The sequence below is a fragment of the Rhinatrema bivittatum genome, chromosome 11, assembly GCF_901001135.1.
Source record: "Rhinatrema bivittatum chromosome 11, aRhiBiv1.1, whole genome shotgun sequence".
In the NCBI taxonomy this organism is placed as follows: Eukaryota; Metazoa; Chordata; class Amphibia; order Gymnophiona; family Rhinatrematidae; genus Rhinatrema; species Rhinatrema bivittatum.
In genome coordinates this window covers 23,454,792-23,477,542 of record NC_042625.1, presented here as the reverse complement: position 1 = coordinate 23,477,542, position 22,751 = coordinate 23,454,792, and the positions used below count along the sequence as shown (strand labels likewise).

General features: G+C 47.1%; 1 protein-coding gene across 2 annotated transcripts in view; it reads right to left on the bottom strand.

The window, feature by feature from the left end:
- The window catches only part of TCTN1 (tectonic family member 1), a 75,280-nt gene that overhangs the window by 37,050 nt on the left and 15,479 nt on the right, over window positions 1-22,751 (bottom strand). For both annotated transcript variants that reach the window (XM_029619188.1, XM_029619187.1), the window contains exons 4-8: window positions 21,940-22,094; window positions 9,477-9,564; window positions 9,081-9,187; window positions 6,394-6,414; window positions 4,993-5,085 (exon numbers count right to left, since the gene is read on the bottom strand). In XM_029619188.1, coding sequence (XP_029475048.1) covers window positions 4,993-5,085; window positions 6,394-6,414; window positions 9,081-9,187; window positions 9,477-9,564; window positions 21,940-22,094 — 464 coding nt within the window. The remainder of the gene's footprint in view (window positions 1-4,992; window positions 5,086-6,393; window positions 6,415-9,080; window positions 9,188-9,476; window positions 9,565-21,939; window positions 22,095-22,751) is intronic.

The window sequence follows — 22,751 nt, the reverse complement described above, 5'->3', positions numbered from 1 at the left end:
CACAGAAGGACCAGGGCAACCTGTGCTCCCTTCTGCGACTGAAGCAACGAGCCACTTTCGCGTTCAGCTGAGTCGCCATCAAATCCAGCCGGAGGACTCCCCACCTGCAAGTCAAGAGCCGCATCGCCTACTCGGACAGTTCCCATTCGCCGGGATCTAGCGTTTGTAGACTGAGAAAATCTGCCTGGACGTTGTCCACTCTGGCTATGTGTGATGCCGCCAACCGGAGCAGATTGCGTTCCGCCCAGACCATCAACTTGTCCGCCTATGCGGCCACTGGCCGACTCTTTGTTCCCCCTTGATGATTTATGTAAGCCACAGTTGTCGCATTGTCGGACAGGATCCTTACCGAACGATGCTGGATTAGCGGGAGAAAATGGGGCAATGCTAGATGAACCGCCCTCGTCTCCAACTGATTTATGGACCACTTGGACTCCTGCACTGTCCATTGACCTTGTGTTGATCATGACTGACAGACTTGCCCCCCCCAACCAGAAAGGCCTGCATCCGTTGTCACGATCATCCACTGTGGATTCTCTAGATCCATTCCCTGCTGTAAGTGATCGGGGATCAACCACCATTCTAGACTGGCCCTGGCTGGATCCAGAAGGGGCAAGGGCAAGTGGAACTCCTCGGACTTGGGGTCCCAATGGGAAAGCAATGCCCTCTGCAAAGGCATTATATGAGCAAATGCCCAGGGAATCAACTCCAGAGTAGACGCCAAGGAACCAAGAACTTGCAAATAGTCCCATACCTTGGGCAACAAAAGGGCCAAAAGATATCGAACCTGAGACATTAGTTTGCCCATCCTCTCCCAAGGTAGGAAAACCTTGCCCACAGACGTATCGAACCGTGCTCCCAGAAATTCCAACACCTGGGACAGTACCAATTGGCTCTTGGAGAAATTGACAACCCATCCGAGCGAATGGAGGCGATGCAAAACTGACTGCACCACCACCTTGCAGAGGTCTTCCGATTTCGCCCGAATGAGCCAGTTGTCCAGATAGGGATGAACTAAGATCCCCTCCTGCCGCAGACACGCTGCCACTACCACCATCACCTTGGTGAAGACGCGGGGAGCCGTCGCTAAACCGAACAGCGGTGCACGAAACTGGTAATGCTCGCCCAAGACTATGAACCACAGAAACCTTCAATGATGCTCTCGGATTCCTATGTGAAGGTAAGCCTCTGTCAGATCCAAAGAAGCCAAAAATTTGCCTTTGTGGACGGCCGCATTGACGGACCTCAACGTCTCCATTCGAAAATGAGAGACCCGTAGTGCTCTGTTGACTTTTTTTTTTTTTTTTAAGTCCAATAACGGCCGGAAGGAGCCCTCCTTCCTGGGGACTATGAAATAAATGGAGTACCTGCCGGTCCGATATTCGTTCAGTGGCACTGGGACAACCGCTCCCAGAGCCTTGAGCTGAGACTTAGAAGAAACATCAGCCAGCCCCGAACTCGGGAACGGAGGAATGGGCCGGTGCACCTTCATTGGGAAGCCTTGTTGGAGGAAAATCCTTGGGAGGATCCGTTACACTGAGGTCGTCTATCACGAAAGGAATGAGCCCAAGCCTGAGACCTTGCCGAGGGGCAAAAAGACGAGTCCCTACCCATACGAAAACGGCGCTGACCCCGGAAAACAACCCCGGATCACACCAAAAGGGTGAGACTGCTTGGGCTTGCCCTCCAGGAGCTTGTAAACCTTATTGTCCCATAAGGACTTAATCAGTTGTCCAGATCATCTCCAAATAATAGCTTTCCTCTAAACGGAAAGACGCCCAGCTGAGATTTAGAAGAGACATCAGCCGACCAATTGCGGAGCCAAAGAAGCCTCCTTGCCAAAACTGCCGAGGACATCGTGCGCGCAGAAGTACGAAGAAGATCGTACAAAGCGTCCACTGTATAAGCAACCGCCGCTTCCATGCGGTCGGCCTGTTCTGCCTCCGCCGGAGGGAGCTCTTGAGATGTGAGTAATTGCTGAACCCATCTAAGGGTAGCTCTCTGCATGAGACTACTACAGACGGCCGCCCTAACTCCGAGGGCTGATACTTCAAATATCCGCTTGAGTAGAACCTCCAGCTTTCTATCCTGGAGGTCCTTGAGAGCTGCTCCTCCTGTTACCGGAACCGTGGTGCACTTGGCGATGGCCACGTCCACCTTAGGGATCTTGAGAAGATTCAAGAACTCGTCCGGCAGCGGGTAAAGTTTTTCCATGGCCCTACTAACCCTTAGGGTGGCTTCAGGCACATCCCATTCCCGGGTCATAAGCTGTAAAAGCATCGGGTGGAAAGGAAAAGTTCTAGGAGGGGCCCGCAGGTCCGACAAAACAGGATCCCCTGAAGAAGGATCTGTCATCGGCTGCGGAGCCTGAATATCTAGTTCCTGTAGCACATGAGGAATCAAAGGGTCTAGCTCCTCCTTATGAAATAATCGGAGCACCCGCGGATTATCCCCCTCCACCAGAGTGGCATTGTCAACATCATCGCTTGTATCCACCGGGGAGGGGTCCAGAAGCACGGACCCCGGAGGAGTGGAAGGCGCCGATAGCTCAGTGTCAGGAGCGGGACGGGAAGGCCGGGTCCTAGGAGCCCCTTAATCCTCCGCAGGCCTGGGGATCTTAGCAGGAGGAGAATATTGCCCATCCAAGTCTGCTTCAGCCGCCATATAAGCTTTGTGAAGCAGTAAAATAAAGAGACAGCACCCATTTTCTTCTCAGTTTAAGAGCCCCCCCCCCCCCCCCCCCCCGGAGGCATGGCAGGAGGAGAACAATCATGTCCCATATCGCGAGGTCTTTGGGGGCTTAACGTAGGCGATGAAATCGGCGGGAAATCCCCTCCCCCTGTGCATCTGAGCCCTGCGCAGCATCGGGCTCCGAATCGGGCAAAATGGCCGCAGTTCCCGCGCTTGTCGGGGACAGGGCAGGCCTCTCCTTGTGAACTGTCTGACTGTAGCCTAAGCCGCACGATTGCTGCAATGCTGATCTTTTCCTTGCAATCGGCAGCTGTGAAGGTCCCTCGCCCCCGGGGATACAGCGGAAGCAGAGGCCTTCCCGAGAAAGCTGTGCTGCCGGCTCTCCACATGCTGCACATCTCGATCCTCGTGGCATGGCGATCTAAGCCGTAAGTAGAAAATCAGCTGAGTGAAGCAATTCACCCTCTCCGGAGCCCCGGGAGATTTCAGCAGACTCGCTCTGTTTAAAAGACTTATCCTTTGTCTTTTATTTATGTATTTATTTTTTCTTTTTCAGAGCTACTAAACCAGGGGAATGTACGTCCCTGGGCTTAATATACAATTTGTAGCTCCCACCAGAGGAATTAAGACGTCTCTGGCACTGTATGGGGGGGAGGGACTGGCCCACCGGTAAAATCCCCCCCAACTCACTGGGCTGTGTCAATATTCTCCGGGTATTAAGGCCAAGGGCAGGAGCCCAGCCTTGCCTGCTATTACAAAGTGATCTCAGTCTTCCCTTTTTTTTTTTTTCACTACTTACTACAAGATGATCTAGTCAAAGGTACTAAAGTTAGGATACACCCTTCACTTATTAATCAATCAAATAAAGAATTTTGCAAAGGATCAGGACCGCAGGTTATGCCATCCTTCATCTACTGGAGTCAGAGAAATACTGAAGGATCGCAGGTGGCACACCGGGTTATCTGGGGGTGCTTTTCAGCTTTTTTCTGACTCCATCTGCTGGAAGGGAAGCATAACCCAGCGGTCTGGACTGATCCTGGTACTTACAGGGAAATAAAATATTAGAGATATTCTCATGACAGAGAGATGAACTGAAATGTCACCTTGTACCTCTACTAGCTAGAGGTAACATGTGAAAACATTTTACAGTGTAACAAATTATTATTAGCTGAGTTAAGCAGAGAAATAATGATGAGTTAAAGGAAAATGTACATAAGATTTGCCATACAGGGTCAGATCAAAGGTCCATCAAGCCCAGTGTTCTGTTTCCAACAGTGGCCAAACCAGGTGACAAGTACCTGGCAGGATACCAAGGGGTAGAAAGATTCCAAGAAGTGGATTTCTGCAACTCTACCTTAATAATAGTTAATGGATTTTTCCTCCAGGAACTTCTCCAACCCATTTTTAAACGCAGCTACACTAATAGCTTTCACCACATCCTCTGGCAACAAATTCCAGAGCTTAATTATGCATTGAGTTAAACAATATTTTCTTATTAGTTTTAAATGTATTGCCTAATAACTTCATTGTGTGTCCCCTATTCTTTGTACTCTTTGAAAGAGTAGACAATTGATTAATGTTTACTTGTTCCATTCCTCTCTATTTTATAAATCTCTATCTCCCCTCAGCAGTCTCTTCTCCAAGCTGAAGAGTCCTAACCTCTTTAGCCTTTCCTCGTAAGGGAATCGTTCCATCCTCTTTAACATTTTGGTTGCACTTCTCTGTACCTTTTCTCATTTTTCTATATCTTTTTTTGAGATGTGGTGACCAGAACTGCACACAATACTCAAGATTGTGCGACCCCGAGGCATGAGGATATTCTCCGTTTTATTTTCCATTCCTTTCCTAATAATCCCTAGCATTCTATTTACTTTGTTAGCTGCTGCTGCACACTGAGAACATTTCAATGTCTTTTCAGTGATGACATCTAGATCCTTTTCCTGAATGGTGACTCCTAATGTGGAACCTTGCATTGTATAGCTATAATTTGGGTTACTCAATTGCATTATTTTGCACTTGTCCTCTTTAAATTTAATTTGCATGCGCAGTCTTTCATTTTGTAATGTTCTCTTGCAATTTCTCACAATCCTCTTGTGATTTAACAACTTTGAATAATTTTGTGTCACTGGCAAATTTGATCACCTCACTCATTGACAAATATATTAAAAAGTTAATCCCTAACCTAAGATTATCCCCAACACTATTTGAGGATGCCATGAAGGTGGAAATATGGATGATTAATGATAAAACACTGCTGTGAATAGGCAGGATATAAAAATGAAAATAAATACATCCACCTACCCCAAGAACGACATTCCTGCACACTTGGGAAGTATTGTCCCATTGAGGAAAGCCATTACTGCTGTTGAGGTCAAGTGTTCCATTTAGATTAATCTGCAAGAAAATAAAAATCTTTTCTTTGACGTCTCCTAACTCTGCATAAATCATGAAAGTTCATCCAAATTTCTTCCACCCCGTATAGACTGCATTGATAGTGATACCCTACAGCTCGATTGGGAAAGTTGTTCTGAGGGGAGCCCAACGTCCTTCCATGTGTTAGCTGGCTGACAGACAAGGTCCAGTCCCCTGCTGCTTTGGGCTAATTTGACCTCCTATCCTGCTGATTTACCACTCTGGAATAGATCTCTTTCCAAGTCTTCCTCTTCCCTCTGCCCTCAAAGGCATTCTTCTTTTCACATCATAAGCCTCCATTTGTTCCCTCTTTTCCTCAGGTGAGTACAGATTCATTTGCTGGCTTAATGGGAAATCTGACGTGGTGGCAGGACCCTTAAGTGCAGTGGGGTTCTCAACTTCTTCCCTCAAGACCCTGTTTTTCAGGATACTTACAATGAATATTCATGAAGCACTTTTGCATACATTTGGTCCAATTGTCATCTTTTGGTTACTTATTAAACCTGATGTGATTGAGAGTCTTGAGGACCGAATTTGGGAACAACTCCTTTGACACCATCTAAATTGCAGTAGAGATAGCAATCATCATCCCATGCTTAATTACATCACCTTTGCCTGACCAATCACCATGGACAGGAAGCCCAACCTCGGATCTCCCATGCAAGCCAGGAAGCAGTCCCAGAGATGTGTTTGCATGCATGTGTACAGCTACCTTACACAATGCCACGCAAGCTGGAATATTATAGCTGGCTCTTCAGCATAAAATGAGTAGAAAGATTTCATGGGGATATTAAAATGTAAATTGCACCCTACCACATACTTGGTCTTTTTGTTTGTTATTTATGAAAAGTGAAAATAATGCACAAGCTAAAGCATTTTTTTCTGGTGGAAGGGAAGCTCTAGAACAAGAGATCATGTATGAGGCTCAAAGGTGGTAGACTCAGGAGTAATGTAAGAAATATTTCTCCACCAGATGCACAGAACAGCCTCCCAATGGAGGCGATAAGAATTCCAGAAAACATGGGCTAAGCACAGAGGATCATTAACTGTGAAGAAGTGAAGGGAGGGTGAAAATCCCATGGGGGTCTAATGAAAGTTATCCATAATCATATTCTATGTCCATTTCATTCTTGGGACCTACACATATGCTACAATGGAACAGTGACAAGCTGATCGACAGAGGGGCATTGTTGGATTTAGTAATTGCCTGTTTTGCTAACCTGGCCTGTCTGCATCTATACACCTTCATGTATTAAACAAGCCAATGCTAAAAAAATAAAAGGTACTTACCGTATTATTTGAATTAGGAACCTAGAAAAAAATTGTTACATAAAATTAAAGATTTGTTGACAAGAATATGTATATAATGAAAATGAAATAGTCCACTTGTTATTATTTGAACATTGAGTTTTGCCTATCAGAATACGGGATGTCAAGTGTACTTTTCTACAGTTTTGTTTCATGAACCCTTCTGTCTCCCTAGCTGCCTTTTTGTGCTTATTTCTTTTTTTTTAATTGAATTTTCACCATACATTAAGATACAATATTCCCAGAATTTAGAAACAACCATAGTAGAAATCTACAACATATTGTAAGAAAAAACATTCTGTAGGGATTGAACATTCATTATAGGCAATATTGGGAGACCAAGATGTAAATGAAGTGGTCATTTAACAAAGTAATAGTATCCAAATTCAAATAAACAGTGTAGTTACCCCAAGCCTACTCATTTATACCAACCCACGGTGGGATACATTTAGGATGAGAATCTAAATAAGATCGTAATTGATCAGGATCATTGAAAACATACTTTAAATCTTGATAAACAATCAAACATCTGCATGGAAAACACAGTACAAATTTTGCCCCTCTAGATATGACCTCTCCTCTCATTGCAATAAACTTTTTCCTTCTAATTTGAGTGTTTCTAGCAATGTCCGGGAATACTCGAACCTGCTGGCCATAGAAATTTTGATTCTGATGCCGGAAATACATTCTTAGTACAGAGTCTCTCTCAGATACAAAGGTAAACTAAACTAATAAAATAGCTCTAGTTTCAATAAGCGTCTCATATGATTTCTTCAATATACCTGATAAATCTGCAAAAGGATCCGTTGATTTCTCTTGCTGTTTGGTGTTTTCTTCTCTGGTTTGAGGCAAATAGTATATTCTGGATATTGCAGGTAGTGCCTGATCAGGAAATTTTAAGATGTTCAAAAGGTAACTCTTAAATAGATCATTAGCAGGAATCATTTTTGTTTTTGGAAAATTTAAAATCCTTAAATTTGCCCTTTTCAGTTGGTTTTCAAAACTTCCATTTTATCCATATGAAATGTTTCTGATCTTATAAGGTTGTTCTGAACAGACTCCATAACATCTATTGTTCCCTCCATAACTTTTAAAGAGGTTTTGTTTTTATTACTCTGTTATCCAAATTCTGAGTCTTATTAATGCTTTCTTGCATCATAGAAGTTAACACATTAATGGATTTATCCATCACTGACAGCATATTCCATATTTCCTCCAAAGTTATTTTCTGAGGTCTTATAAAGGGGGCATTACATAAAATTCTTATTTTATGATCCTCCTTTCCTACCTCCTTCGGGCCTTCTCCAGCAACATCTGGAAGCTGTGCCTCTGCCTTTTGGCCCCTGGAACCCTGATCTTCCGGGTTCTCCGAAGAGTTCGGCATTTCCCCAGCTCTTCTCTGGGCACGAAAATTCAACGAGGTGGTAAGTCCATTCTTTCCATAACTCCAGACGGTGGGTTGGGGCGCCGGGGCTGAGGAATGTTTCTCCTGCCAAGGGGCTCAGTGGCCACTCCTCACCGAGTTCCCCAGTGGCTCCTCACCCCGGCTGTCCGAGCTGAGGTCTCGCGAACATAGCCTCTATCCGGGATTGCCTTAATTTAGGACAGGAGTCGAAGTAATATTTTTCACCTTGGCTTTCCTCTTTGTGTGAGGCATATCGGTTCTCAGGCAAGAAAGTCCAAAGAAAAGGTGATTCAGCCAAGGTAGAGATTCCAGGAACCCGGAGCTGCTGTAGACACGTGCACACTACACAGCGGCCATCTTGGTCTCCCTTTTGTGCTTATTTCTATACTGAAGTTTCAGCTAATCGCAGGAAATCAAATAAGACATTCAATTTGTCAACCAGCTCCTACCTTTTACCAAAACCAGCTCCTTCAATCGAGTCTTCCTTTACCAACTCACCTTGGTTATTCTTTATATCCACTTGTGTTTGGTTCTTTCACATTAAGTCACATCAGCAGCCATCGGAGAGAGTCAGTTAATGATAATGGTGTTACTGCCAAAGCATTTTTATCAATTGCAAGCAGCAGTGGCAGAAAATAAAGTTCCTCTTACATAGCCACTGCCATTATTGTGAATATAAATAAACTGGGGTCTTTTGTGTGCTGGCCCTCATAAGGAGTTTATGCAAATATCACACTGATATATATAAATCACGAATACAGAATGAACTGCCAAGCAACCCCAGGGAAGGAGACTGCTGTTCAATGAGATATAATTATAAGTGGAAAATTTAAGATATTAAATACATTAAAACAACAAAAAATTAGAGCAAGAGAATAAAACCAAATGAAAACATTATAATGGCCTAGAAGCAAACAAGCTGCTATTCTGAAAAATCTCAGGAGTACTGTCGCTTTTAAAATAAACTTTCTGGCACATGTTACAATAGAATATTACACCTAAATACCTTGTTTTTCTGTATGTTTGAAAAAAAATCACACATACAGGAAAACTGTATGGGTGTTTGTGTTTTACTTGTTTTTGGTCTATTCTGTTTTATTTTCATTATGAAGGTTTTTATTCTTTGTAAGCCGCTTAGAGCTATAGTTATGGGGTGGCATAAATATAAATACTACAGAATATTCAGAAAATTTGTCAAATTCCAAAATGCTGAAGAAGGAAAGTGCTAAGAATTAAAACTTTTCCTGTTCTTTGCAGAACTTACTTCCAAAATAGCAACACTGGAGTAGAACAGCTTACTAAGAGCTGAAATGTTGCAGTTTTCCACATTCACACGTCTACTGCACATCACATCCTGATTTACCAAAAAACCTAGAAATCAAAGGAAGCATTTTAGGAAAAGGCAGCAAGAAATATTTTTTAGTAATAACTAAAAAATTTGACCAACACAAAAACCACCCCACAAAATCAGCTACCATGAAACAAGGTCTACCCAGCATTACACCTCGTAGTCCAGCGCTGGGAATTACGACATATCTCACACAGACGCAGACTACACAGGGTCTGCTTACCAAGTAACTGCTTAGCAGCTAATGAAACAAAACAGGAGCAGACATTTTTAAGAAGGAGGGGCAAAGAAATGTATTTAAATATTCCCTACCTGCAGGATTATCATCTGTGCACTGAGAGGATACAAGTGGGGCAGGAATCCTCAGAAATGAGTCTTTGGTCTGAACAGGTGCACCATACTGCCAAAATAAAAATTTAAAAAAGGGAAAAACAGAATCAGACTTGAAAAACTACTCACATCTTTCCTTGTGAGCATAGAAATCTGCATTATATCAAGAAAGAAAAATAGATTCATGTAGCAGAAAAAGGAGGAAAAAGTGTGCTCTGTTCCACTGAAATTGTTTTGAAGGAAATAAGACTTTGTGAAAATGAAAGAAAGTCAGCATTATATTTCACGTATACTGCATTTACTTCAAATATTTAAACATGAAACATATGCATGTTATTTGAAATGTTCGGAATGAACATGCTAAAACACCAGTGTGCGCCAATACCAGGAGGTACGTGTGTGGTCGGGCAGCGCTCCACGGGCATTTTCATAGGTACGTGCGGAAGAGCCAGCAAACTAGAAAGGAGCGGGCTGGGACAGCACCATTAGGCGCTGTCCTGCTGAAGCGCACGCCGGCAGCTGGCCAGTATGCGCAACTTACTACTGCTCTGTTGAGCAGGTAACTTGAGAATTAAAAAAAAAAAAAGGGTAGTTAGGGTGGTTTTAGGGGTTGGGGAAGAGAGGGGGAAAAGACAGGCAGGTTAGCTAGGGGATTAGGAAGTTCCCTGGGAGGGAAATGGGAAAATGACCTATTGCATTGCTGCGCGTTTCCAAGAAAATTCCTCTCCCCTTGCGTGCGTGAGTCTGCACTCACGTGCACATCAATATAAAATCGGCGCATCCAAGTGTGCATGCCAGAAACCATGCGCACATGGACTCCCGCACTCCCGCTAAGGGAGACAGTCCTGGATTTTATAATTAGGGACTTTAGTTTTCAATATTTATTTATTTTTTTCTGGGAATTTCAGTGCTTTAAAACAAAAATCAGTGGGAAAATGACTTTGTTAAACACACAGGAGAAAAATCAGTGGAAAAGTCATTTTTCCACCTTTTTTTTTTTTGTTATAGCATTGGAATTCCCAGGAAAAATAAAATAAAAACTGAAAACCTAAGTTCCTAGCTAGAATCTATACATATACTGTATGTATATGTATAGCAAGCCTTCCCAGATTCCGTTGAATGACAACTACATCCTCTAAGAGACTTCACAATATAATGTAAATATTTATTCCTTAACTGATCAGTTTTCTTGATCCAATTCTTTCCCACAGTTAGACTTTACCCTGTTCTAATGTAACTTTATGACCTTCGCACGTGTTAATGTTCTGTTATTTGACTCACTCCCCCTGTTATATGTAAACCAGCATGATGTGATTTTTAATCACGAATGCCGGTATAGAAAAACGTTAAATAAATAAATAAATAAATAAATAAATGTACATTTATTGTATTGACCCTACAACTAAGAAAAATCTATTTACCTTTCCACATTGACTTAATTTCACCCATTTCCTTTGGTTCTTTTGGGATAATCATTAATCCAGAAGAAACTGAGCCAGCCTACAGGGTAGCTGTTTTATTTTCTGCTCCAGCATTTTGCTTTTACAATGTTCAGGGCAGCCTGGAAAGAAGCCTATATCTTGCTATTGCAGGAAAACACAGCAAGATCTGGCCTATATGTGGAGATGGCTAAAAAAATACATACTGGATGCGATGCCTGGTGAATGATTTCCCCACCACACACACACACCCCTCCGAGAACCTGATGGGAAAGCAATAGAAAGAAAAACTTTGCAGTACATAGAGGAATTTCAACTAAATATTCAGAGAAGCGTTTTCTGCCTTTCTGCAAATTCATTGTGGGGATTACATTTTTTTTTTGTGACAGACGCTAGTAAAAGCAAGTTTGCTTACCGTAAACGATGTTTCTGTAGATAGCAGGATGAATTAGCCATGCTGTTATGGGATCTGTCAATCAGGCCCGGGAGGCGGAGCTTGTCAAAGCAGAGAACAGAGCTTTGCTCTCTGCGGCTGCGCGTGTGTTCCCGCGCAGGAAAGTAACGGAATCTCCTCAGTCTGTTTTTTCCACGAGCGAGATCGCACGCGGAGCTGATTTTCTCCTCAGTTAAAAACAGAATTAAAATGTCAAAACCGGGGTTCAAACCCTGTCTCTGTGGAAAACGGATGTCGGTCACGGACGGACATGACCGATGTTATCAATGTCTCGGACCACATCACAGTACAGAGAATTGTGAGTTTTGCTCTAAGATGTCACCTAGAGCATTAAAACAAAGGGCCTATAGGCTTCAGGAACTTTTTGCCTCACGAGATCCGTCGGAGGCTCATTCGTCGCCTGGCCCGCTAACTTCATCGGCTCCATCGAGAAAGAAAACTTTGCCATCTAATCCTAAGTCCTCCACTCTAGGAGGTAAGGGAAAAGCAAAAAATCAAAGGCCAGTGGGTTCTCAAAAATCCCCAGTGCCTATAGAGCCGCAACATACCTCATCGGAGGAGGAACCCTTGGCGCCGAAGACTTCTGCGCCTATGGCGTGGTCTGCGCACACTAACATACCGGCGCCGAGAACGGAGTCTGCGTACAAACTACAGCTTCCGGCGCGCATGGCGCAGAAGAAACCTCTGCGCGGAACAGTTATGCGCACGGCGCCGGAGAAACCTGTGCGTATGGCGCCGGAGAAACCTGCGCGTACGGCGCCGACTACTAAGGAACTTATGCGCACGGCACCATACATATCGGAGCCAAGAACCCATGTGCACGCCGCATCAAAAACATATGCGCATAAAACTACAACTGCGCATAAATCTACTTCCGCGCACAGATATACAAGTGCGCATAAGTCGACAGTCGCGCATACCCGCGCATAACTCTACATCTGCGCGTAAACATATATCCGCGCATAACTAACTCAGCGCATAGATCAAAATCTGCGCGTGAAAACCATAATTATTCAAGCAGAAAATTAACAACGAGCTTGAAGCGGAAACGATACCCTTCACACAGCTCTGCTCCAGACACTGAAACTACGGATACTGATACATCATCTGATGACTATCACAAGTATTCAAGTCACTCCCACCGTACTAAATTACCAAAGAGGAGTGCTACATAGGAGATAAGTCCTTCGACTTCTAAATCATCTCGTAAACCTACTACCTGCTCAAAAAGGAAACTAGTACAAATATTTTCCTCTAACACTTCTTCAGATTCGGAAGAGTTAAGGAAGACTCCAGTCGCTACACTACAAAAAGATAGAGAAGTGCCTACAACTTCACCTCAAACAAGTATCAAACAACATCAAGACAGTCGTATGGTAATGCCCTCTCATACAAGAGAAGCATTTTTTCAACTGTCTCAATCTTTAGCAGGGTTTTACGAGACGCTTCAATCATCATTCAAAATGACTAATATTGCTGATGACAATGCTACAAAACATAAAGCACAGTCTAATGAAGAACAATCGGCAGAACCGACATCTCCCATGATAAACCAACCAGCCTCGCCAACTCATATCCATGAGACATCTTTAGATTCTCCTTCAATACAAACATCCCCATCATCATCGGTGGGATGTCTTTCAGATCTGCAGGACCACATACAGGAGCCTTTTCCCCTCCTGAAGACCTTACATACCCAAAATTCCTAGAAAAAATGGGTACCATTCTACATCTAGAAGTCCAAAAAGATAAAGACCCTAGGGCAGAAACCCTCGGTCTTCTGAAGATTTTTGATACTCAGGTGGAACCAACTTCTCTTCCACCACAAGATATCCTGCATTCAGTCTTACAAAAATCCTGGGAGGCCCCTTATACAATAGTGGCAGTTTCCAGGAAAACAGACATAAAATTTCGTATGAAGAAAACGTCACTATACACTCTACCACAATTGCCTCACGAATCAATTGTAGTAGAATCGGCGATGCAAAAGTTCAAGAAAACAAAGTTGCATACCACTTTCCCACCAGGGAAAGACAACAAATATTTAGATGAGTTTGGCAGGAAAATATACCATAACTCGATGTTAACTGCACGAATTATGCAACATCAATTCTACATGGTACAATACCTCTATGAGTGCATGCAAGCTATGAAAGGTATACATTCCTCCGTTGCCGAACATATACCTCAGCCTCTTCATGACATGGAAGAGTGTTCTCGACACCTCTTGAGGTCAATCTACGAAGCACATGAAACATCATCCAGGGCATCTGCAACAGCCATTGCAGCCCGCAAACTAGCATGGTTACGTTCAAGTTCGATACGTGAAGACTTGCACGTGAAACTAACAAACCTCCCAAGTACAGGAGATAACCTGTTCGCAGAGAAATTCCAGGATGCAGTAAGTAAATTAAAAGATGAAGCTCTAGCAGTGCAATCGCTAACATCAAATCCTATTTACTTGACTACACGTCGTTATGTGGGATCTACTCGCAGGCAACCATATGCCAGAAGACCCTATAGATCTTATCAATCTTTTCGTACGCAGTCATACCCTGCCTACCAGCGTCCTGCTCCACTAAACAATACCTCAAATCAACGAAGAGGTAAACCACGTAACCAGAGGCAGCAGGCACAACAGCCGACTACTGCAGCAAAAGCGACGTCGTCTTTTTAGTTACTCAGCCACCACCACAACATCAAGCTCCTCCAGGCAGAATTCGTGCTTGCCTGAAAGCCTGGGAAAGAATTACATCGGATCATTGGGTTCTGGAGATAGTACGTCAAGGCTACCAACTCCAATTTGTAACAAAACCCATATTGCCTCATCTTTCCACACTCAAGATTTACAATTCCCATCCACAACTGGGGGAGGAAATTGCTTTACTTCACAAACAACAAGCAATTCAACAAATCCACCCACATTACAAATTACCAGCATTTTATTCCCCGTACTTCCTCATACCCAAGAAATCGGGGGGCCTTCAACCCATACGAGACCTAAGGGAGTTGAACAAATTTCTCACCAAGGAGAAATTCAAAATGGTATCGTTGAAGTCAATTCTTCCACTCATTCAAACCAACGATTGGATGTGCTCCATCGACCTGAAGGATGCTTACACACAAATCCCAATCCATCCATCCTCGTGGCGTTACCTGTGCTTTCGCTACAGACATCAACACTACCAGTACAAAGTTCTTCCCTTTGGGCTATCTGCTACACCCAGGGTATTCACCAAATGCATGATAGTGGTGGTGGCTCATCTCAGGAAACAAGGTATAACCATTTTTCCATATCTGGACGATTGGCTCATAATAGCCTCAACTCCAAACGTCTTATTGGATCACCTCCATCGGGTGATACACTGTTTGCAAGAACGAGGGTTAGTGATCAACTTTCAGAAATCACACCTACAACCAACTCAACAGTTGCAGTTCATAAGCGCATGCCTGGATACTACGTGCAACAGAGCATACCTTCCAGTCGACAGAATATCACATTTCCGTCAACTTCTACACACCTTAAAACATACTCAGAGGCCGTCAGCAAGACAAGTCTTGGTAATTCTGGGCCACATGGCAGCGGCGAACTTCACGGTTCCCAACACCAGGTTACACATGAGACGCCTACAATGGGGTCTAAAACGCCAATGGAAACAGCATTCACAACCATTGACGCAGAGGGTATCGCTGACCGCAGAAATGAAAAAGGATATAGCATGGTGGCTCCTAGATTCCACCCTATCCAAAGGAGCGTTATTCAGCCCCCCATCTCACAATGCAGTCCTAACCACAGATGCATCTCGCAAGGGATGGGGTGCTCACCTCGAGATTTACGAAACCCAAGGGTTATGGAAACCCTCAGAACAGAATCTACAAATAAATCTATTGGAACTCAGAGCGATTCGCAATGCATTGCGAGTCTTCCAAGACCACCTGAAGGGACGCAGGGTCATGATCTACACAGACAACCAAGTAGCGATGTTTTACATCAACAAACAAGGAGGGTCCGGTTCATGGTCTCTCTGCAAGGAGACCCTGACAATCTTCGAACACGCTCACAAGCATTGCATACATCTACAAGCAACTTACCTACCGGGAGTTGCCAACACAAGAGCGGACAGACTAAGCCGCATCTTTCATCCCCACGAATGGACACTCAATACAGAAGTAGTCCAGGACATATTTCTGCAGTGGGGGACACCTTCCATAGACCTCTTTGCAACAGAGATCAATTCTCAAGTTCCCAAATTCTGCTCGATAAGACCAAGCCAATTCAGGAAAGCTCAAGATGCCTTCCTCATTCCGTGGACGACAGGCCTTCTTGTATGCCTTTCCTCCCATACCTCTCATAACAAGAACAATTCAGAAGTGCATAGCGGACAAGGCTCAACTGATACTCATAGCCCCGGCATGGCCGAGGCAACCATGGTACAGTTTCCTGCTTCGACTATCCATCAAGGATCCAATTCTATTACAGAATCGTCAAGATCTTCTCAGCCAAGATCAAGGAACACTACTACACCCGCTACATTCATCTCTACACTTGACAGCTTGGAGATTGAAAGGCTACTTCTGACAGAACAAGGAGTTTCCACTTCAGCACAATTCATTTTGTTACAATCGAGGAAACTCTCAACCAGAAAAAATTATAGCTATAAATGGAAACACTATTCTGCCTGGTGCACTTCCAACGGTGTACCACCATTGGACTGCTCCCTGGAATTGCTCATTGATTATCTTCATACACTATATGTTGCTGGTCTAGCAACATCATCCATCAGAGTTCACCTCAGCGCAATAGGCGCCTATCATAGACCAATCAATGACATTCCTATATCCAATCACCCATTGCTGACTCGTTTCATGAAAGGGTTAACACACATTCGTCCTCCGGTATCCAAACCTCCAGTTCCATGGAACCTCATCATAGTTCTGGAACAGCTCAAGCTGTATCCCTTTGAACCCATGGACTCAGCACACATTAAATACCTCACCTGGAAGGTGGTATTCCTGGTTGCAGTAACATCAGCACGAAGAGTTAGTGAGTTACAAGCTTTGGTCCATTATCCTCCATACTTGCAATTTCATCAACAGAAGGTAGTTCTACGGACTCACCCGTCCTTCCTACCCAAAGTAGTTACCCCATTCCATCTCAATCAGACAATGGAATTACCAACTTTTTTCCCTAAACCGCATGCAAACGATAGGGAAAAGCTACTGCACACACTGGATTGTAAGAGAGCTTTAACACACTACAAAGAAAGAATGAACTCGGACTCCCGTGTTTCTCAACTCTTTGTCTCCTTCGACCCGAAGGCACCTGGATTACCAGTGGCGAAACGCACTGTTACGCTTGGGCTCCGGTCAGGAGGCGTGAACACCACCCAGCAGGGTGGCTCCAGGTGGAGAGAGACAGGAAGATAGAAACAGTGTCTGGTTCCAGGCTGGGTCAAGGCAGGCAGCAATAAGCAGTGTCTAGTTCAGGCTGGGTCAGAGCAGGCGGCAAGGAGCAGAGTCTAAGTTCAGGCTGGGTCAGGGCAGGCGGCAATGAGCAGAGTCTAAGTTCAGGCTGGGTCAGGGCAGGCGGCAATGAGCAGAGTCTAAGTTCCGGCTGGGTCAGGGCAGGCGGCAATGAGCAGAGTCTAAGTTCAGGCTGGGTCAGGGCACAGTAAGCAGGGCAAGGCAGGTCAGAAGGCCCGTAGGCCACACACACACAGAAGGCCCGTAGGCCACACACCATAAGCGGGGCAAGGCAGGTCAGAAGGCCCGTAGGCCACACACACACAGAAGGCCCGTAGGCCACACACCATAAGCGGGGCAAGGCAGGTCAGAAGGCCCGTAGGCTCCACACACACAGACAGAAGGCCCGTAGGCCACACACCATAAGCAGAGCAGGGCAGGTCAGAAGGCCCGTAGGCCACACACACACAGAAGGCCCGTAGGCCACACACCGTAAGCAGAGCAAGCAGGTCAGAAGGCCCGTAGGCCAGGTGAGAACAACGAGGAAGGAGGCCCGAAGGCCACGCAGGGCAAGGCAAGGAAAGGCCCAAAGGCCGCGCAGGGCTAGAGCAGGGAGCCCAGGAGAGCTCGATGCCGAAGCACCGAGGCAACTGTCAGGCAGGGTTATAAGGACACACCCAGAGCACAGAGTGGACAGATAAGATGGACTGGGCCTGTCCGGAAAGCCAGCACTAGAGGGACCCCTGGTGGTGAGGCGGTTGCACTGCAGCCAAAACTGTAACAGTACCCCCTCCTCAAGGCCTCCCCCTCCTCCTGGGTCCCATCTTAGCAGGGGGTACTCAAAGATGAGATCTGGCCCCTCCGAGGGCAACAACAGCTGGAGCCATTCAACAGGCTCAGATGGCTGAGTTAGAAAGTCTGTTAGTGGTACCGGTTTGAGCCCCTCCGGGGGTGGCAGCAGGACCGGTTTAGCAGGCTCTTCTCGGGGTAGTGCAGCAGGTTCGGGCCCCTCTCGGGGCGATGCAGCAGGCTTGGCCCCCTCTCGGGGCGATGCAGCAGGCTTGGCCCCCTCTCGGGGCGATGCAGCAGGCTTGGCCCCCTCTCGGGGCGATGCAGCAGGCTTGGCCCCCTCCTGGGGCGATGCAGCAGGCTTAGCCCCCTCCTGGGGTGATGCAGCAGGCTTGGCCCCCTCTCGGGGCGAGGCAGCAGGCTTGGCCCCCTCTCGGGGCGAGGCAGCAGGCTTGGCCCCCTCTCGGGGCGAGGCAGCAGGCTTGGTCCCCTCTCGGGGCGATGCAGCAGGCTTGGCCCCCTCTCGGGGCGATGCAGCAGGCTTGGCCCCCTCCTGGGGCGATGCAGCAGGCTTGGCCCCCTCCTGGGGCGATGCAGCAGGCTTGGCCCCCTCCTGGGGCGATGCAGCAGGCTTGGCCCCCTCTCGGGGCGAGGCAGCAGGCTTGGCCCCCTCTCGGGGCGAGGCAGCAGGCTTGGCCCCCTCTCGGGGCGAGGCAGCAGGCTTGGTCCCCTCTCGGGGCGATGCAGCAGGCTTGGCCCCCCTCCTGGGGCGATGCAGCAGGCTTGGCCCCCTCTTGGGGCGAGGCAGCAGGCTTGGCCCCCTCTTGGGGCGATGCAGCAGGCTTGGCCCCCTCCTGGGGCGATGCAGCAGGCTTGGCCCCCTCTTGGGGCGATGCAGCAGGCTTGGCCCCCTCTTGGGGCGATGTAGCAGACTTGGCCCCCTCTTGGGGAGATGCAGCAGGCTTGGCCCCCTCTTGGGGCGATGCAGCAGGCTTGGCCCCCTCTTGGGGCGATGCAGCAGGCTTGGCCCCCTCTTGGGGCGATGCAGCAGGCTTGGTCCCCTCTTGGGGCGATGCAGCAGGCTTGGCCCCCTCCTGGGGCGAATCAGCAGGCTTGGCCCCCTCTTGGGGCGATGTAGCAGGCTTGGCCCCCTCCTGGGGCGATGCAGCAGGCTTGGCCCCCTCCTGGGGTGATGCAGCAGGCTTGGTCCCCTCTTGGGGCGATGCAGCAGGCTTGGCCCCCTCCTGGGGCGATGCAGCAGGCTTGGCCCCCTCTTGGGGCGATGTAGCAGGCTTGGCCCCCTCCTGGGGCGATGCAGCAGGCTTGGCCCCCTCCTGGGGTGATGCAGCAGGCTTGGCCCCCTCCTGGGGTGATGCAGCAGGCTTGGCCCCCTCTTGGGGTGATGCAGCAGGCTTGGCCCCCCCCCTGGGGTGATGAAACAGGCTCAGATGGCAGAGCAGCAAGGTTTGAAGCAGTGCACATAGAAGACTCAAGTAGCACTGCTGTGGGCTTGATACCTCGAGCCACACTCTGAGGCTCCTTATTTTGTTTCTGGAGGAGCAGTTTAGAGAAGGCACAGGCAGTTCTAGGACGTCTAGGGAATGTGCTCGTTAGTGTCTCAACAGCAGCTGTGGGCAGCAGAGCCCTGCTAGAGTTAATCAACTCTCTCCGTTTGAGAGAAACCTGTTCCTGAGGCTCTAGCACTGGTGTCACAGAAGCCTTCTTGGCCAGGTAAGTCCTGGGTTTTTCTATCCACAAACTGCCAGCAAAAATGTCTGTTTTAGTTGAGCCAGAAACAGAATACTGGTTAGGAGAGCTGATAGCTTTTTTTAATGGCACAGCTGGTCCTAGAGCAGAACACCGGGGGCAGGGTTTGCCTGGTGGTAACAAACACGGAAGACAGGAGCATTTCCACCACCCTGGTTTAGGAGCCAGACAGTTCAAACATTCCTGATAGACAGAGACATTTTTCTTGTTGCAATTATTGCATGACCAGTGTTCCTGACCAACAAGTTCACAGGCTAGACAGTTCTGATAGCTTGGATAATTCAAAGTTTGACAGGAATTGCAGGTATAAAACTTTAAAGAAGGAGGCATCTTGAATTAGTGAAAAGTTGACTCACCGGCAGGACACAGACCATCTCTTCCCCTGGAAATTTGATGGCTTCGGCATACTGTTACGCTTGTGCTCCGGTCAGGAGGCGTGAACACCACCCAGCAGGGTGGCTCCAGGTGGAGAGAGACAGGAAGATAGAAACAGTGTCTGGTTCCAGGCTGGGTCAAGGCAGGCAGCAATAAGCAGTGTCTAGTTCAGGCTGGGTCAGAGCAGGCGGCAAGGAGCAGAGTCTAAGTTCAGGCTGGGTCAGGGCAGGCGGCAATGAGCAGAGTCTAAGTTCAGGCTGGGTCAGGGCACAGTAAGCAGGGCAAGGCAGGTCAGAAGGCCCGTAGGCCACACACACACAGAAGGCCCGTAGGCCACACACCATAAGCGGGGCAAGGCAGGTCAGAAGGCCCGTAGGCCACACACACACAGAAGGCCCGTAGGCCACACACCATAAGCGGGGCAAGGCAGGTCAGAAGGCCCGTAGGCTCCACACACACAGACAGAAGGCCCGTAGGCCACACACCATAAGCAGAGCAGGGCAGGTCAGAAGGCCCGTAGGCCACACACACACAGAAGGCCCGTAGGCCACACACCATAAGCGGGGCAAGGCAGATCAGAAGGCCCGTAGGCTCCACACACACAGACAGAAGGCCCGTAGGCCACACACCATAAGCAGAGCAGGGCAGGTCAGAAGGCCCGTAGGCCACACACACACAGAAGGCCCGTAGGCCACACACCGTAAGCAGAGCAAGCAGGTCAGAAGGCCCGTAGGCCACACACACAGACAGAAGGCCCGTAGGCCACACACCATAAGCAGAGCAGGGCAGGTCAGAAGGCCCATAGGCCACACACACACAGAAGGCCCGTAGGCCACACACCGTAAGCAGAGCAAGCAGGTCAGAAGGCCCGTAGGCCAGGTGAGAACAACGAGGAAGGAGGCCCGAAGGCCGCGCAGGGCAAGGCAAGGAAAGGCCCAAAGGCCGCGCAGGGCTAGAGCAGGGAGCCCAGGAGAGCTCGATGCCGAAGCACCGAGGCAACTGTCAGGCAGGGTTATAAGGACACACCCAGAGCACAGAGTGGACAGATAAGATGGACTGGGCCTGTCCGGAAAGCCAGCACTAGAGGGACCCCTGGTGGTGAGGCGGTTGCACTGCAGCCAAAACTGTAACACGCACCATCTCCAGTTGGATAGCGCAGTGCATAAAATTCTGCTATGACAAACATAATTTACATTTACAGTCTACTCCTAAAGCTCACCAAGCAGTAGCAACCTCCTTAGCACACTTGAACGAGGTGCAACCAATAGACATTTGCAAGGCAGCTACATGGTCATCACTGCATACCTTCACATCTCATTACTGCCTTGACCAGCAAGCAGCCACCGATGCGAAGATAGGGCAAGCAATACTGCAATCTCTATCCTCCAACAAACGGTGACTGCCACAATGTCAAAGATCACGTCCAACACTTATATCACTACTGACGTGATCAACAGCTTGTGACTCCCATAACATGGCTAATTCAGCCCTGCTATCGACGGGAAAAAGCAAGTTTGCTTACCGTAAACGATGTTTCCGTAGATAGCAGAATGAATTAGCCATGCTGACCCACCCTCCTCCCTGGCAGTCACCAAGTCTTCGACTACAATACAGCTTAATCACAGACTGAGGAGATTCCGTTACTTTCCTGCGCGGGAACACATGCGCAGCCGCAGAGAGCAAAGCTCTGTTCTCTGCTTTGACAAGCTCCGCCTCCCGGGCCTGATTGACAGATCCCATAACAGCATGGCTAATTCAGCCCTGCTATCGACGGGAAACACTAGATTATATTTAAAAATGAAATTGGGCAGCCTTGTGCTGTGCACTGCCTGTGGAGGATCCCTGGTTCAATTCCTGGGGCAGGTTTTCTGCCCTTCTGGTTGGCTCAGGATGCTGTGGAGGCAAGAGAGAGAGTCACGGTCATCTAAGAAAAACATCTGGTGGCTAGATTTAAAGCTCTCAGTTCATGGTTCCCAGCCTCAAGATCTTTGCTGTAAAGACCAGATTAGGAGCAGTGGGAGGGAGAGAGAGTCTATTAAAATAGAGCAAAAGTCCTAGGTAGTCACAAATAAATGTTCATGGTGCCAGGATCCTGGCACTGGATCTGATGAGTTGAAAAAAAAAAAGTGATGTACAATACAAGTCTGTTTATTTTTACCTCATATCTAGCAGCGTTACTTGTTCCAGTTAAAGCACCAGCACTGTGAGCATTAGCCGCAGTGCTGAAGGAATTACCACTGAATTCTTTCACCAGACCATCAAAATTATTCTCAGTTGGCACCGCTGGAGAAATAAAGGACAATGCAGATCTGTCTGTAAAAGGATGAAAAATTAGTTTGATTTGTCAATCACTTTACAGATATACATTTTCCACAGTCCTCAGTGTTGTGTCATGCTTGTTGGGTTCAATTTTTTCACAAAAAGGATGATAAATGCCTGAAATGCCCTCTCAGAAGAGGTGGTGGAGACAAAACAGTAGTTGAATTCTCAAAAATGTGGGATCAACACAGATGATGGTAATGAAGAACTGGGATAACCTTCATGGAGGTTCATCCCAAAACAGCAATGGTATGATTGCATTGTGCTTTCAATAAAGTAATGGGGTAACCTGCATTGAGCAGCAGTTACAACTCTAAACAGCAGTGGTACAACAGCATTGGGCTTCCAAGAAGGTTGGTGTGACCTGCACGGAAGGATCATGGTTGAAACAAATTTCAGTGACCATGGAAAGGCCAGATGTTTTGAATAATGGCTTTGCTAGTTTTGGTAGTTGGGTGGATTACCAAACTTTGGAATAAGCAATGGAAGGGGAGCTGGCTGTTGGATTTAGTATTAGCCCTGAAAAATCATAGAAAGTAATGACTAAGCCTGAAATGGCCCACCAGTGGAAGTGGTAGAAGCCAATATTTTAACATGGTCTAGGCACACTTGGGATTGATGTGGAAGGCCCTGGCAGGAAGGGAGTTAAAA